This window comes from Lithobates pipiens, unplaced genomic scaffold (assembly GCF_037356315.1).
Source record: "Lithobates pipiens isolate NorthernLeopardFrog02 unplaced genomic scaffold, aLitPip1_a1.2 Scaffold_10, whole genome shotgun sequence".
NCBI lineage: Eukaryota > Metazoa > Chordata > Amphibia > Anura > Ranidae > Lithobates > Lithobates pipiens.
In genome coordinates this window covers 72,329,077-72,342,786 of record NW_027507686.1, presented here as the reverse complement: position 1 = coordinate 72,342,786, position 13,710 = coordinate 72,329,077, and the positions used below count along the sequence as shown (strand labels likewise).

Sequence of the window (13,710 nt, the reverse complement as noted above, 5' to 3'; positions counted from 1 at the left end):
AACAGAAACGCCGGAAAAAACGCTACGCTCAGGTGTGAATGCAGCCTAATTCAATCACTGTGTAATGTGTCAAGGCAGATATTAACTTTCCAAGAACTTTTTGAGGGGCCTTTAACACCGTCTGTCTTCGCATATAATGTTGTTTTAACCTCTCTACCCCAACAGTTTGACAAGTCACATCTTCAGCCATGTAAATCAAAGGACTGACATGTGCAGACTTGACACCAAATGATGTTATTAGGTAACCAGGACATGATGGTGTCACAATTTTCACACCTCCCATCCAACTACTAACTTTACCAGAGATATGCAATTAGCAGACTTCCAGCTGTTGCAGAACTACAATTCCCATGAGGCATAGCAAGACTCTGACAGCCACAAGCATGATGCCCAGAGGTAAAGGCATGATGGGACTTGTAGTTTTGCAACAGCTGGAGGTCCGCTAATTGCAATGCATATACTATACCATGACTTGGATGAATGAGAAACCTTACATACTAATGAAAAATCATTCCTCCTTTCATTCACTTGATGTCCCTCTCTTGGACTACCTACGCCACATCATCCACTTTGTATAGTGTTCTCAGTAATGTATTTTGTATGTATACCTCACACATTTTTTACTGTCTGTCAGTATACTGTGGGTTAAATGTTCTAGCATTGTGCAAATCACATTATCGGGTATTGGAGTTCCCAGCAGCACCCGTTTGGTGCTGACATCAGATGGTCTCAGTTTCCATACTGTATTTCTTATATTGCAAAATGTACAACAAGAGGCCTGAAACACAAAGTGTCAGTTTGCTCAGTGAATTAATTTCCAGATAAAGAAATCCATGAGAAGAGCAGTACCAGTTACCAGTGCACTAAAATAAGAATTCAGACTCCACTGTATAGCGAAAATTCTACAAGGAGATCTGGGAGTCAGAAACATAAGCCAAGTGGGTAACTTGGAACATCACCACCCACCAAAATTTTCATTTAGGGTGGACTGAGAGAATAAACTGATCAGGCTTTGCTGTGTGTGTTATGTTCTTGTACCCAACTTACAGCACTCCGTTATTGTGAGGCCTTTTGTCCCAGCAGCCAGTAGTGAACGTATTTGTAAAGGAGTTCTGAAGGCAATGAACTCCTGCAGTCTCCTGTATCCGCAGTGTCAATCTTCTGTAGCATTGCATATACTGAATATTCTGTGTACACCATAGGGATGTCATCAGAGGCACCTCTGTATTAAGTCATTTTGCCACCATTGAAGTAAACACTTTGTCAGATTTTCTCAAGTTGCAACACATAACTTTGGGTGTCGGCATTCGAGTCTAATTGTTAAAACAGTTTTAGGAAATGTTATCACTTCCTTTCTATGAAGTAAGCCACATATTTTAGTTCAGCATTAGGAGGCAGACTGGCTAAAAGGAAGATGCTTTATATTGTGGAATCGCATATTTCCCACAATGTTTTCTTTAAAGAAAATCTTGTCAAAATAGAAATATTGAAGCTATAATTTCTGACTTGTTTTTGAAGGTGCGTGTTTCCAGGCTGTCATTCTTTTCCTTGCTTTAATTCTTAAAGATGTTGTATAGGTATTTTTTTTTTTTTTTTTTTTAATTAAATGAATAAACATGTTAGACTTCCCTGCTCCGAGCGGCCCCAAACCTCTCCTCTTCTGGTGTTTCCCACTGGCACTCTCAGCTTCTACTCTTTGTGTGTGCCGGTGTAGTGTCATATTTTGCTCCCCATCAAAGAATGCTACGGAAGTGACGTTGCGGCCAGAAATTTAGCACTGCGCATGCGCGATGCGTTCCAAAAACTTGCGTCATGCGTTCTAAATGATTTGCGACAATGCAGACCAGTGAAACAGTCAGAGAAGTGAGGGGAGGTAATCCCCTTCCTGAGCCACAGTTACCTACTCTCCCTCCCTGCCGCTCTCTGCTCTGTCTAAAGTTAATGTCACGATTACCTCCCCTCACTCCCGTGACATTATCTGACGGTTTCACTGAACTACATTGTCGGAAATCCTCTTGAACGCATGGTGCAAGCATTTGGAATGCATCGCGCATTCGCAGTGCAAAATTTCTGGCCGCAACGTCACTTCCGTAGCATTCTACGATGGGGAGCAAAATATGACACTACACCCCCATAACAAAGCTGCTTGCTATAGATGCACACCTGCAGGCTTGCTCCCGAGCCAAGCTGTGTGCGACCGTAGACTCGCACAGAATGGCTCCGACCTGCTCACTCTTCACAGGATTTGATTGACAGCAGCAGGGGCTCCTGCTGCTTCCCCTGTGTCCTGTGAGGAGAGAAACATAGACCAGCACTGCTGCAGATGGACACAACGCTGGACCAAGATTGGACTCAGGTAACACTGGCCGTACATTTTTCAATTTTCCTTTTAGATTTACCAAAACCATATACTATGAGATCAATCCTAAACACTTTCAATTTGTATGAAATCTGGCAGGTCATTGTACTATATAGTTGAAGGTAAATTTAAAGGAAATTGATCAAGAAAATTGTATAATGTATGGCCAGCTTGAGGGTTCTTTCGCATGGGCCTGGTCTGCCCTGCTCAGTGGGGGATCGATCTGCTGAGCAGGCAGTAGAAAGGTCCGTCTCCACTCACTGTGCGGAGACGGACTTGTCAGAGTCCCGCTCTCCTCTATGGGGGGATCGGATGAAAACGGACCGCCTGTCCATTTTTCATCCGATCCGCCAGCCGGATGGAAAATAGGGTCTCCATCTGCTCTGGATGTCACGGAGAGGATCAGATCGTATAGCAGTGGGTGTCATCGGACATCTGCTGCCCCATAGGTGTGGATGGAGGCTCCGATCAGGTCCGCCTGAAAAACTGACAGGCGGACCTGATTGGAAATCCAATGTGAAAGGGGCCTTTGCATATAGGGAGATGAGGGGGCAATACAATTACTGCAACATTTCTTACCTGAATGCAGGGAATGAATTAACCACTTCAGCCCCGAAAGATTTGGCTACTCATTGACCAGGCCATTTTTTGGGATACGGCACTGCGTCGCTTTAACTGACAATTACACGGTCGTACGCATTGTACCCAAACAAATTTGACATCCTTTTTTCCCTCCGAAATAGAGCTTTCTTTTGGTGATATTCGATATCTCTGCAGTTTTTATTTTTTGGGCTATAAACAAAAAAGAGCGACAATTTTTCTTTTTAAAAACACAATATTTTTAACTTTTTGCTATAATAAATCTCCCCAATTTTTTTTTTGAAAACCTACTGAGGGGAAAAAAAAGCAATATTTTTTTCCTCAGTTTAGGCCGATATGTATTCTTCATATTTTTGGTAATAAAAATCGCAAAAAGCTTATATTGATTGGTTTGTGCAAAAGTTATAGCGTCTACAAAATGGGGATAGATTTATAGCAATATTCGTATTACTTTTTTTATTTTTTTATTTTTTTTTTTTATTTTTTATTTTTTTTTACTAGTAATGGCGATCTGCGATTTTTATCGGGACTGCGACATTATGACGGACACATCGGACACTTTTGACACATTTTTGGGACAATTGACAATTTTATACAGCGATCAGTACTATAAAAATGCACTGCTTACTGTGTAAATGTCACTGGCAGGGAAGGGGTTAACGCTAGGAAGCGATTAAGGAGTTAACTGTGTTCCCTAGTGTGTATTCCAACTGTGGGGGGAGGGGACTGACTATAGGAGATGACAGATCAAGGTTCCTAGCTATTTACACACGACGTACAGCAACGACGGCTTGCGGGATCATGCCGACCTGCCGCAGTATGATGACGGCGGCTGGTCAGCAAGCGGTTAAGGTAAAAAATTTCCTGCCTTTAGGACCCCTTTTAAGGCTGGCTATATACTAGTAGAATTTTATTCAAAAGTTTTAATTTTAAGAAAGTTTATTTGATTTTCTAATGGCTAGTGGGGTCAAATTTGATGCCTGTTTTCAACCACGACAAGAATATTGGAAAGAGCAGGATGGAAGATTGTTCTCGGACAAACAGACTTCTAATAGTGCATATAGTTTTCATTTGGGAAAGTACATTCATTCCAAAAACGAATGTTGAAAGAAAATGAAAATTTGAAGTACTTTTGAACAACATTCGTCCAATCATCAAACATACAAAATTTTGGTAAGAACGCTTATTCAAAAATCTGATGTATCGCCAGTTTTAAGCCTCATACACACGATCGGATTTTCAGCAGGGAAATGTGTGATGACAGACTGTTGGCCTAGAATCCTACCGTTAGTACGCTCCATCAGACAATTGTCCAACTTTCCGCCAACAAATATTGGATGGCAGGCTAGTAAATTTTCGGCGGACAGCGGTCTGTCAGATTTTCCTATCATGTGTACACTAGACCGTCACACAAATGTTGAAAGTATAAACATCCATGCTCACCAAACAGAACATTAGCAGAAGGTGCCCAAAGGGTGGTGCTCAAGAGCTGAACTTCCTCATAGTACGTCACTACGTTCACGTTTGTTGGCCGACAATTGTGTACCGTTTGTATGCAAGACAAGTTCCTGTCACACGCCCTGCGGACAAAAGTCTGACGCTTTGTTGGCCAACAATCAGATCATGTGTACCAGGCTTTAGTCCCTAACCTGGAACAATCATGTTCATTTCACATTTTCAGCATGCCTCATATGTAAAGACTTGCCAGTGACTTTCCAAGCAGGAAAGAAAAGAATAACATCCCTGAAAGCCGCACCTTTATAATCCAAGTGAGTAGTGGCAGCTTCAACATTTTTATTCTGTCGAGCTTTTTTAAAGGCAATATATTTGCTGTATGTAGTTTAATATATTTCATGGGTTGTTTCTCATAGAAAGTCTAATATTCAAGCAAACGGAAAAGCCATAACTACCTTCCTGGAATTCTGTGCCATCCTCTTAGCTACATTATAAACGTGGCAGCTGTAATGTGATTGGTTGTGGTGGATGACACCTCTACCTTCTGCTCCAGTTTTTATTAATGGGGCCCACTTTATTTATAAAGGATATACTGGCCAAAATATTGTTCTATTTAACTTGTCTTCATTATTTATTTGGAAAGAGTCAGTCCTTTTAGGAAACTGAAATTGTGGACTTTGTGTGCTGACTCCTTGAATAAACAATTTACAATATGCAAACTTGTAGCTTTTCTTTATTTCAAGCTTGCATGCTATCATGCAAATTTCTCGTAGTAGTTTACTTTCTTGAAATGTATTTTTCTGTGTTAAATATGCTGGTCTTCATTATGTGTCACATACATTGCTTACGCCTATAATCTGAAGGAAAGTACATACTTTGTAGCACATGGTAATATATATATAAAGGATCAGCTCACAATGCCAAAATTGTGTATTTTTTTTCCAATGCAAAAACCTACAATATCAGCAGAGTAGTGAATTTGTTTATAAACAATATAAGGAAAAAATAATCACATTAAAATATGATTTTTTTTTTTTTTATTATTTATTAATACACATAAAAAAAAAAATACAAGGAAAAAATATCCAATATAAACCTACAGTGAGACCCCACTTATTCTGTTAACAATTGAAACTTCATCAAATTCTATAAGTTTTAATATGCTGTGTTCTGCTATAAAATATACTACAATATTCCTAATGTAGTATATGACTATTATTGGTTTGATACATCCAAGATTTTAGTATTTCCACCGCAGTGGGGTCCCATTGTTGGACTATATATTTATTTTTTTCACACTTTTTAGATGGGTATCAATAAAGATTTTTCATATTTTATGTGTTGGTTTGTTTTTCCTTACATTGCTTTTGAGCAAATTTCCCTAACCTGATATTGCTGAACCTAGTTTTGCTGCCACAGTAACCGGATTCCGTCTGCCATTTTTCTAGTATGAATTAGAATTCGGAAGGGAGATTATAGTCATTAGGAGATGCAGGGACACATCCCCTTTCCTCAAGATTTCATACACAATGTCTGTATTTGTAGCATTGGTGGGGGATTTACTAAAAGTGGTGCACACAGAAATTGGTGAATCTGTGCATAGTAACCAATCAGCTTCTAGGTTTTAGCCCACCCAACCCATCGGGCTGATTTGACATGTCAAATTGCATGCCAAATCGGCGGCTATTGCCAGCAATGACAGCGTCCGAATCGGTGCGACACCGACTGTGTGGCTCTGCACGATTGCCAAAAGTAGTTCCTGTACTACTTTTGGTGACTTTGGGGGCGATTTGAATAGACCTCTGTATAGGAACCCGCACATATGTCTATATAAGCGCCCCCGAAGTCTTACTGCATTGCCTGTTTGAAATTGTGTGTGTTCAGCTGAACTCGCACGATTTATAACCTGTAGTCAGTGTGAACCTAGGCTCAGGCTGGGTTCACACTGGTACGACACGACAGTCGTACCACTTTGGATCCAGTTTTGCCCTGTGACTTGAAGTTCAACATGCGTCCGACTTCAATGAACAGGGATCCAACTTTGATCCCGACAATACCAGGCACTGTCTGGTTTGAATCTTTAGGGGGAACTCCACGCACAATGTAAAAAAAAAAAAAAAAACATGTGTTCCCCCATCCAAAAGCATACCGAGCCCCAACGCCAAAAAAACTGCGTGGGGGTCCCCTCAAAATCCATACCAGACCCTTATCCAAGCACACAGCCCAGCAGGCCAAGAAAAGGGATGGGGATGAGCGAGGGGGGGCCCCCCTCCTGAACCACATCAGGCCGCATGCCCCCTCATGGGGGGTGGGTGCTTTGGGACGGTGCCCTGCGCCCCCCCACCCCAAAAGTACCTTGTCCCTATGTTGATGAGGGCAAGGGCCTCTTCCCGACAACCCTGGCCATCGGTTGTTGGGGTCTGCAGGCAGGAGGCTTATTGGGATCTGGAAGCCCCCTTTAACAAGGGGGGCCCCCAGATCCTGGCCCCCCCACCCTATGTGAATGAGTATGGGGTACATTGTACCCCTACCCATTCACCTAAAAAAAAAAAAGTTTCAAAAATAAAACACATTACACAGGTTTTTAAAGTAATTTATTAAGGCAGCTCCGTCGTCTCTTCAGATCTGTTCCCCCCTCTCTGACTCTTCTGTGTCCTCCGCTGACGTCTTCTGCCTCTGCCGGTTCTTCTCCCCTCTCCAGTTCTTCTCCCTCAGTCTGCTGTCTTCTGCCGGGTCTCTGCCCCCATCTTCTCGCTCTTTTGCTGGGTCTTCTCTGCTGTCTTCTCCCTCTGTTCTTCTTCCGATGTTGACTCGATTTCTCTCCCGCTCTAATGCCGGGTGTGCAGTGTGCCACTACTTATATTGGCATGGGGCGGGGTCACCGTCTGACATTCGTAGGCCCCGCCACTTATTACATCACTGCCTGGGGCATGATGGGCAGTGAAGTCATAAGAGGCGTGCCTCCGGTGACCCTGCCCTATGCCAATATAAGTAGTGCCACACCGTGCACCCAGCATTAGAGCAGAAGAGAGCGCGCGTCAACAGAGGGAGAAGACCCAGCAAAAGAGTGAGCCGATAACAGAGGAGAACCGGCAGAAGACAGCAGACAGGGAGAAGAACCACAGAGGCAGAAGACGTCAGCGGACACAGAAGAGCCAGAGAGTGGAGAACAGATTGGAAGAGACGACGGAGTTGCCTTAATAAATTACTTTAAAAATATGTGTAATATGTTTTATTTTTGACACTTTTTTTAGGTGAATGGGTAGGGGTACAATGTACTCTATACTCATTCACATAGGGTGGGGGGGACCCGGCATCTGGGGGCCCCCTAGTTAAAGGGGGCTTCCAGATTACAATAAGCCCCCCGCCCGCAGACCCTGACAACCAATGGCCAGGGTTGTCGGGAAGAGGCCCTTGTCCTCATCAACATGGGGACAAGGTGCTTTGGGGCCCCAAAGCACCCACCCCCCCATGTTGAGGGCATGTGGCCCAGTACGGTTGGGGGGGCGGGGCGGCATTCGCTCATCCCCACCCCCTTTCCTGACCTGGCAGGCTGTGCGCTCCGATAAGGGTCTGGTATAGGCTTTGGGGGGGAACCTCAAGCTGTTTTTTTTGGCATGGGGGGGGGGGGGGTTCCCCTTAAAATCCATACCAGACCGAAGGGCCTGGTATAGTCTTGGAGGGGGAACCCATGCCATTTTTTTTTTTTTTTTTTAGTTTATTTGGCGTGGAGTTTCCCTTCAAGACCATCAAAACACAAGTCGCATGCCAAAGTTGGATTAGTCAAGACAGCGATCCGACTTCAGTGATATTCAATGGGCTGAAGTAGGATCAAAGTAGTGTAGGGAGCATTTTCAAAGTCGAACCGACTTGTTTCGCAAAAGTTAACACAGCTCTCATATGGAAACATTGATTTTCATACGTCATGCGACATGTGCTCCCAATGTCGGAGCATTTTTTTGTACCAGTGTGAACCCAGCCTCGTTGTCAAAGCTTAATTTAAGCAGCTGAAGTTAAAAGCTGATTGGTTACTATGCAAAGCTGAACACAATTCTGTGTCCACCAGTTTTAGTAAATCCCCCCTCATTGTGTCTTATTTGTGTATGTCATATTGTCCCTCCCCATAGCACAAGACATCGGATTGCAGTCTTTTCTTTATTTTCGCTCTGCGGGATCTACATTTTGGCAGCTACAGCTGGAAGGAGACTGCCGCTCCTGAAATTACCCCACTCTCCTCACTTCACTGGGCAGCTGCAAACACAAGCAGGACCTCAGGGTCTTCCATACAGAGGGCAGTATACAACAAGCAGCCTTGGACTACCTCTACAGACTATATACAAATGAATCTCTAGACTGTGTCTCAATCTCCCCAATCTGTGATGTGCTTAGCTAGCAGGGCCCTCCTCCCCCCCACCCCCGGTTTCCCCAACACTGGACTTGAAGAGGGCTTTTGTTTTCTCTAGATTACTGCTAATGGTCTCCACTACACCCTTCTCCAGCAGGAATCCTTCGGAATCAGTCTCAACATCTTCAACACCAGTAATCTTGTCCATTGAAGTCTGGAGAAAGCGCATGCTCACTAGAACTGAGGCCTGCAAAGAAAAAAAAAAAGACATATTTGCATATAAGACTTACATTTGGAAAAGTGGAAACCCATGTAAAATTAAAGGAGAAGTATGGCCAGATCTATTTTGGCTCTACTTCTATGGACCACAGGAGTGCAGTTAGTGGGCTAAATTCTGCTGTCGGCTCACGTCACTCAGCGTGTCCAGGTGCTTACAGTTGGGATCCACCCAGATACCTGGACCGGCAGCTAGCTCAGCCTCTCAGTGAGCTGCTGGAGGAGTGAACCAGCCACTGCCACCCCCTCTACAGCCCAGCACTCCAATGAGCTCTGGAGGGATAGAACCGGTGATATACAGTCATCACTCAGGGCAGAGGATAAAACTGAACAAGCTGTAAAGGCATTACATAGGGGTGTTGCAAAAATGAATGCCCTTTGTTGTTTTTGTATACTGAATGAGGCCACGCAGCAACCTAGGCAATGCACATGGTTGGGGCACAGATTTTTACAATGCCTGTCAAATGCCCTCTACAGAACAATCTGTGGTGGATCACTCTTCAGAGGGCTGATGCAAATGTAATCAAGGACTAAAAGTAAGGTGGAATATTAATGGAACACAAATTAAATGCTGACATTAAAAAATACGTATGGGGTTGGGAATACTCACCCTGGTGGATGCAGCATAGCCTCTGCCTAGGGGGAGAGCGTAGTTCCCATGCTCCCCACCTGTGTGTCTACAGAGCCGAGCTCCATAGACTTACACAGCGGGACTTAAGCCCATCCCCCTGCTTCCTCCTCACTGCATTTGAATGACAGCAGCAAGAGCCAATGGCTCCTACTGATGTTCAAATGCCTTGTAAAGAGGAAGGAAGGGGAGAAAAGATGCAGCCGTACACAGTGCTGATCTATTCTCCCCTCTATTCCCCTTCACATGGGAAAGGAGAGGGCACAGGGACACTGAATTTTTTTTTACTTTAAACAATGCATTAAGGAAAAAACATTTTTTTAGGTTTTAGGTTCAGTAACACTTTAATGGGGAGTGGCTGGGGTGTTAAAACCATGGCTCAGCCCCATGTCGTCACCTCCCCTAATATTTTGGGATTGCATATAGGGATTCTTCAAGAAATAGTGTTGGGGGACAAAAAAGAGAAAAAGGTTTAAACAGGCACTGTGCAAAAAAAAAATAGGCATTGTACACTTTCAAATGTTTTGTTAAAACTGGGTACTAGTGTGGTTATGTTGCCTGTGTCATTTACTTGCCTTTCTTGTAATGATGGGCTCACATTTTGTGACTGCAGTTTGTAGTGTTGTGGGTGGTTGATTTTCTTATGTCCATGTATTCATTCGCCTAGCTTGTCTCTATTTGCATAAGGGGCAGGCAACGTTTTGTTCTGGGTCATACAGCATCCAATCAATGCCTTGACATTTCTTTAAGTTGCATCTCAAATATGGGAGTTCTAATGTGATAAAAACACATCTCTTCCCTTCATTGCTCTACTGTACCTGCTTGTTGCTGTTTTAGGTCTAATTACCGTTACGTTGCCACCTGTATAACACTAGACTGAGAGACCCAGGGATTGTGGGATATATAGTTTCTTCACAGGAAGTGTCTTTTTAAAAAAAATATAGACAGACGTCACACATTAACCTGTGCAGTGCCATGCTGTATGGGTCATGTTTGAACACAAAGAGGAATTGCTGACAAAAGAACGATTTACTCTAAGTTATGTGCACAGGTCAAAAAGTGACACCTTGAAATGACATGACCAATGCACATGTTACGTGGGTGAAAAGCACAAGGTGCCGGTAAGAAGGTTATAAATTAATTTATTAATATTTACCAGTGTGGCTAAAATTTTTTTATATATATATATTTTAAACGCATTTTGGTTTTACCTCTCAGCCACTCCATCAATATTGTAATGCCCTGTACACACGGTCGGACTTTCCGACGACAAAATCGGTCTGATTTTTTCCAATGGATTTTGGCCCAAACTTGTCTAGCATACACATGGTCGCACAAATTTGTCGGAAAATCAGATCGTTCTGAACGCGGTGACGTAAAGCACGTACAACGGGACTAAAAACGGGCCTGTAGCCAATAGCTTTCATCTCGTAATTTATTCTGAGCATGCGTGGCACTTTGTCCATCAGAATTGTCTACACACGATCAGAATTTAAACCATTGGATTTGGTTGTCGGAAAATTTTAGATCCTGCTCTCAAACTTTGTGTTTCGGAAATTCCGATGGAAAAAGTCTGATGTAGCCCACACACGATCGGATTTTCCTACAACGCGATCCGATCGCACATTTTCCAGACCGCATGTACAGGGCATATCCTGTAGTGAAATAGCTCCTAGCAGGTGGAACCAAATCACCCAGAAGTATGTTGAATGCTGAAGATTCTATGGGTGTCATAGTTCTGCAAGAAAGCGAGGAATCCCAGCCAGCTGGACTAGTAAGTATCATTAATTAAAGTGATAATAAACCTTTGCATAAGCCCACCAATGTGATTACAACCCTCTCACCTCTACAGCTGTTTAAAGTGCACAGATTACGCAGAATTTCAGAATTTCAGGTGGCAGAGAATGGTGGTCAAACACACTGCACAGCACAGAGCCGAGTGTAATCTGAGACCTGAGTGGAGGGAAAAAGACACCCTCCCTCTTCTATACAGTCTCACAGGAAATATACACATCTGAAGCTGTCATTCACTTCTTTGTGCTAAAGGAGGGAAGGTAGAGCGGCTGTCATCATGGATTGTCTGGTGTCAAGGAAAAGAGAAGTGAGTCATGGAGATAACTGAAGAAAGACAGAGCAGTCAGTACACACTACAGAGCAGTGATGGTGAACCTTGGCACTCCAGATGTTTTGGAACTACATTTCCCACGATGCTTATGCACTCTGCAGTGTAGTTGAGCATCATGGGAAATGTAGTTACAAAACATATGGGTTGCAAAGGTTCGCCATCAATGCTATAGAGAATACAGTAGCTTTTTTTCTAGGGTTTGGTTAAAGACACTATCAATTAAAAAAAATAAAGCTGCTGGTAGGTATATACTGTGCTAACACTTACAGATGCATGCGTATACCTGCAGCAGGTTTCACTACAGTTAGAGTAAAGCCGCGTACACACGGGCGGACTGTCTGGCCAACTTAGTCCGCCGAAACACATTTCAGCGGACAGTCCGCTCGTGTGTGGGCTTCAGCGGACTTTTTCAGCGTGCAGTCTGGCGGACTAAGTATTTCGGAATTTCCGTAATACTGTCCGTCGGACTCGCATTTCGGCGGACAATCCGCCCGTGTGTATGCCAGTCCGCTGTACTTTTGAAATGAGCGGACTTTTCCCACCCGGAGAAAAGTCCGCTCATTTCGAGCGGGTATCCAGGTAGGCGGGGCCCGCGAAGGAGACGTCGCTGGCCCCGCTGCCTGGTATGGACTTAAAGGGGAACCCCAACGGCGAAAAAAATCGGCGTGGGGGTCCCCCCCAAGTCCACAACAGACCCTTGTCCGAGCACGCTACCCGGCCGGCCAGGAAAGGGGGGCGAGCGAGCGCCCCCCCCTCCTGAGCCGTACCAGGCCGCGTGCCCTCAACATGGGGGGGTGCGGGTGGGGGGCTTATCGGAATCCGGGAGCCCCCTTTAATAAGGGGGCCCCCGGATACCGGCCCCCCACCCTATGTGAATGAGTATGGGGTACAATGTACCCCTACCCATTCACCTGTAAAATAAAAGTACAAAAAAAAACACAACACACGAGATAAAATACTTTATTGCACAGCTCCGGGTGTCTTCCGTCTTCGGGGTCTTCTCGCCGGACTCCTCCGCTATCGAAGAACCGAAGAGGGGGACAAGACCCCCGAAGTCGGGAGAAGAGGCCGGCGGCGAGGAAGAAAGCCGGACTCCTCCGCTAGCAAAAGAGCTACAAGAAGATAGCGGAGGAGTCCGGCGAGAAGACCCCCGAAGACGGAAGACCCCCGGAGCTGTGCAATAAAGTATTTTATCTCGTGTGTTGTGTTTTTTTTTGTACTTTTATTTTACAGGTGAATGGGTAGGGGTACATTGTACCCCATACTCATTCACATAGGGTGGGGGTCGGTATCCGGGGGCCCCCTTATTAAAGGGGGCTCCCGGATTCCGATAAGCCCCCCGCCCGCAGACCCCGACAACCAAGGCCAGGGTTGTCGGGAAGAGGCCCTTGTCCTCATCAACATGGGGACAAGGTGCTTTGGGGTGGGGGGGCCGCTCGCTCGCCCCCCTTTCCTTTCCGGCCGGGTAGCGTGCTCGGACAAGGGTCTGTTGTGGACTTGGGGGGGACCCCCACGCCGATTTTTTTCGGCGTTGGGGTTCCCCTTTAAGTCCATACCAGGCGGCGGGGTCAGCGACGTCTCCTTCGCGGGCCCCGCCTACCTGGAGACGCGCTCGAAATGAGCGGACTTTCCTCCGCGTGTGTGGGCGAGTCCATTCATTTCAAAAGTAGGGCGGATAGTATGGCGGACTTAGTACGCCTTATTAGTCCGCTCAAAAAGTGGTGTGTGTGGTCAAGTCCGTTCATTCGAAAGTATGACGGACTGTCCGTCGGATTGTCTGACGGACTAAGTTGGCCAGACAGTCCGCCCGTGTGTACGCGGCTTAAGGGTAAATTAAACACTGATCATAATGGGAGTTTAAACAAGCTTCTAACAGGCTTTAAACACACTTCAAATAGTGCCGAAGCCTGCTTATAGCTTGA

At 44.9% G+C, this 13,710-nt stretch overlaps 1 protein-coding gene across 1 annotated transcript in view; it reads right to left on the bottom strand.

Moving 5' to 3' along the window:
- Positions 1-8,555: 8,555 nt before the first annotated feature.
- Positions 8,556-13,710, bottom strand: part of ROM1 (retinal outer segment membrane protein 1) — a 28,066-nt gene continuing 22,911 nt past the window's right edge. Inside the window, exon 3 of the mRNA XM_077455853.1 lies at positions 8,556-9,006. Within this exon, the coding sequence (XP_077311979.1) occupies positions 8,800-9,006 (207 nt within the window). The 3' untranslated portion in view covers positions 8,556-8,799. The remainder of the gene's footprint in view (positions 9,007-13,710) is intronic.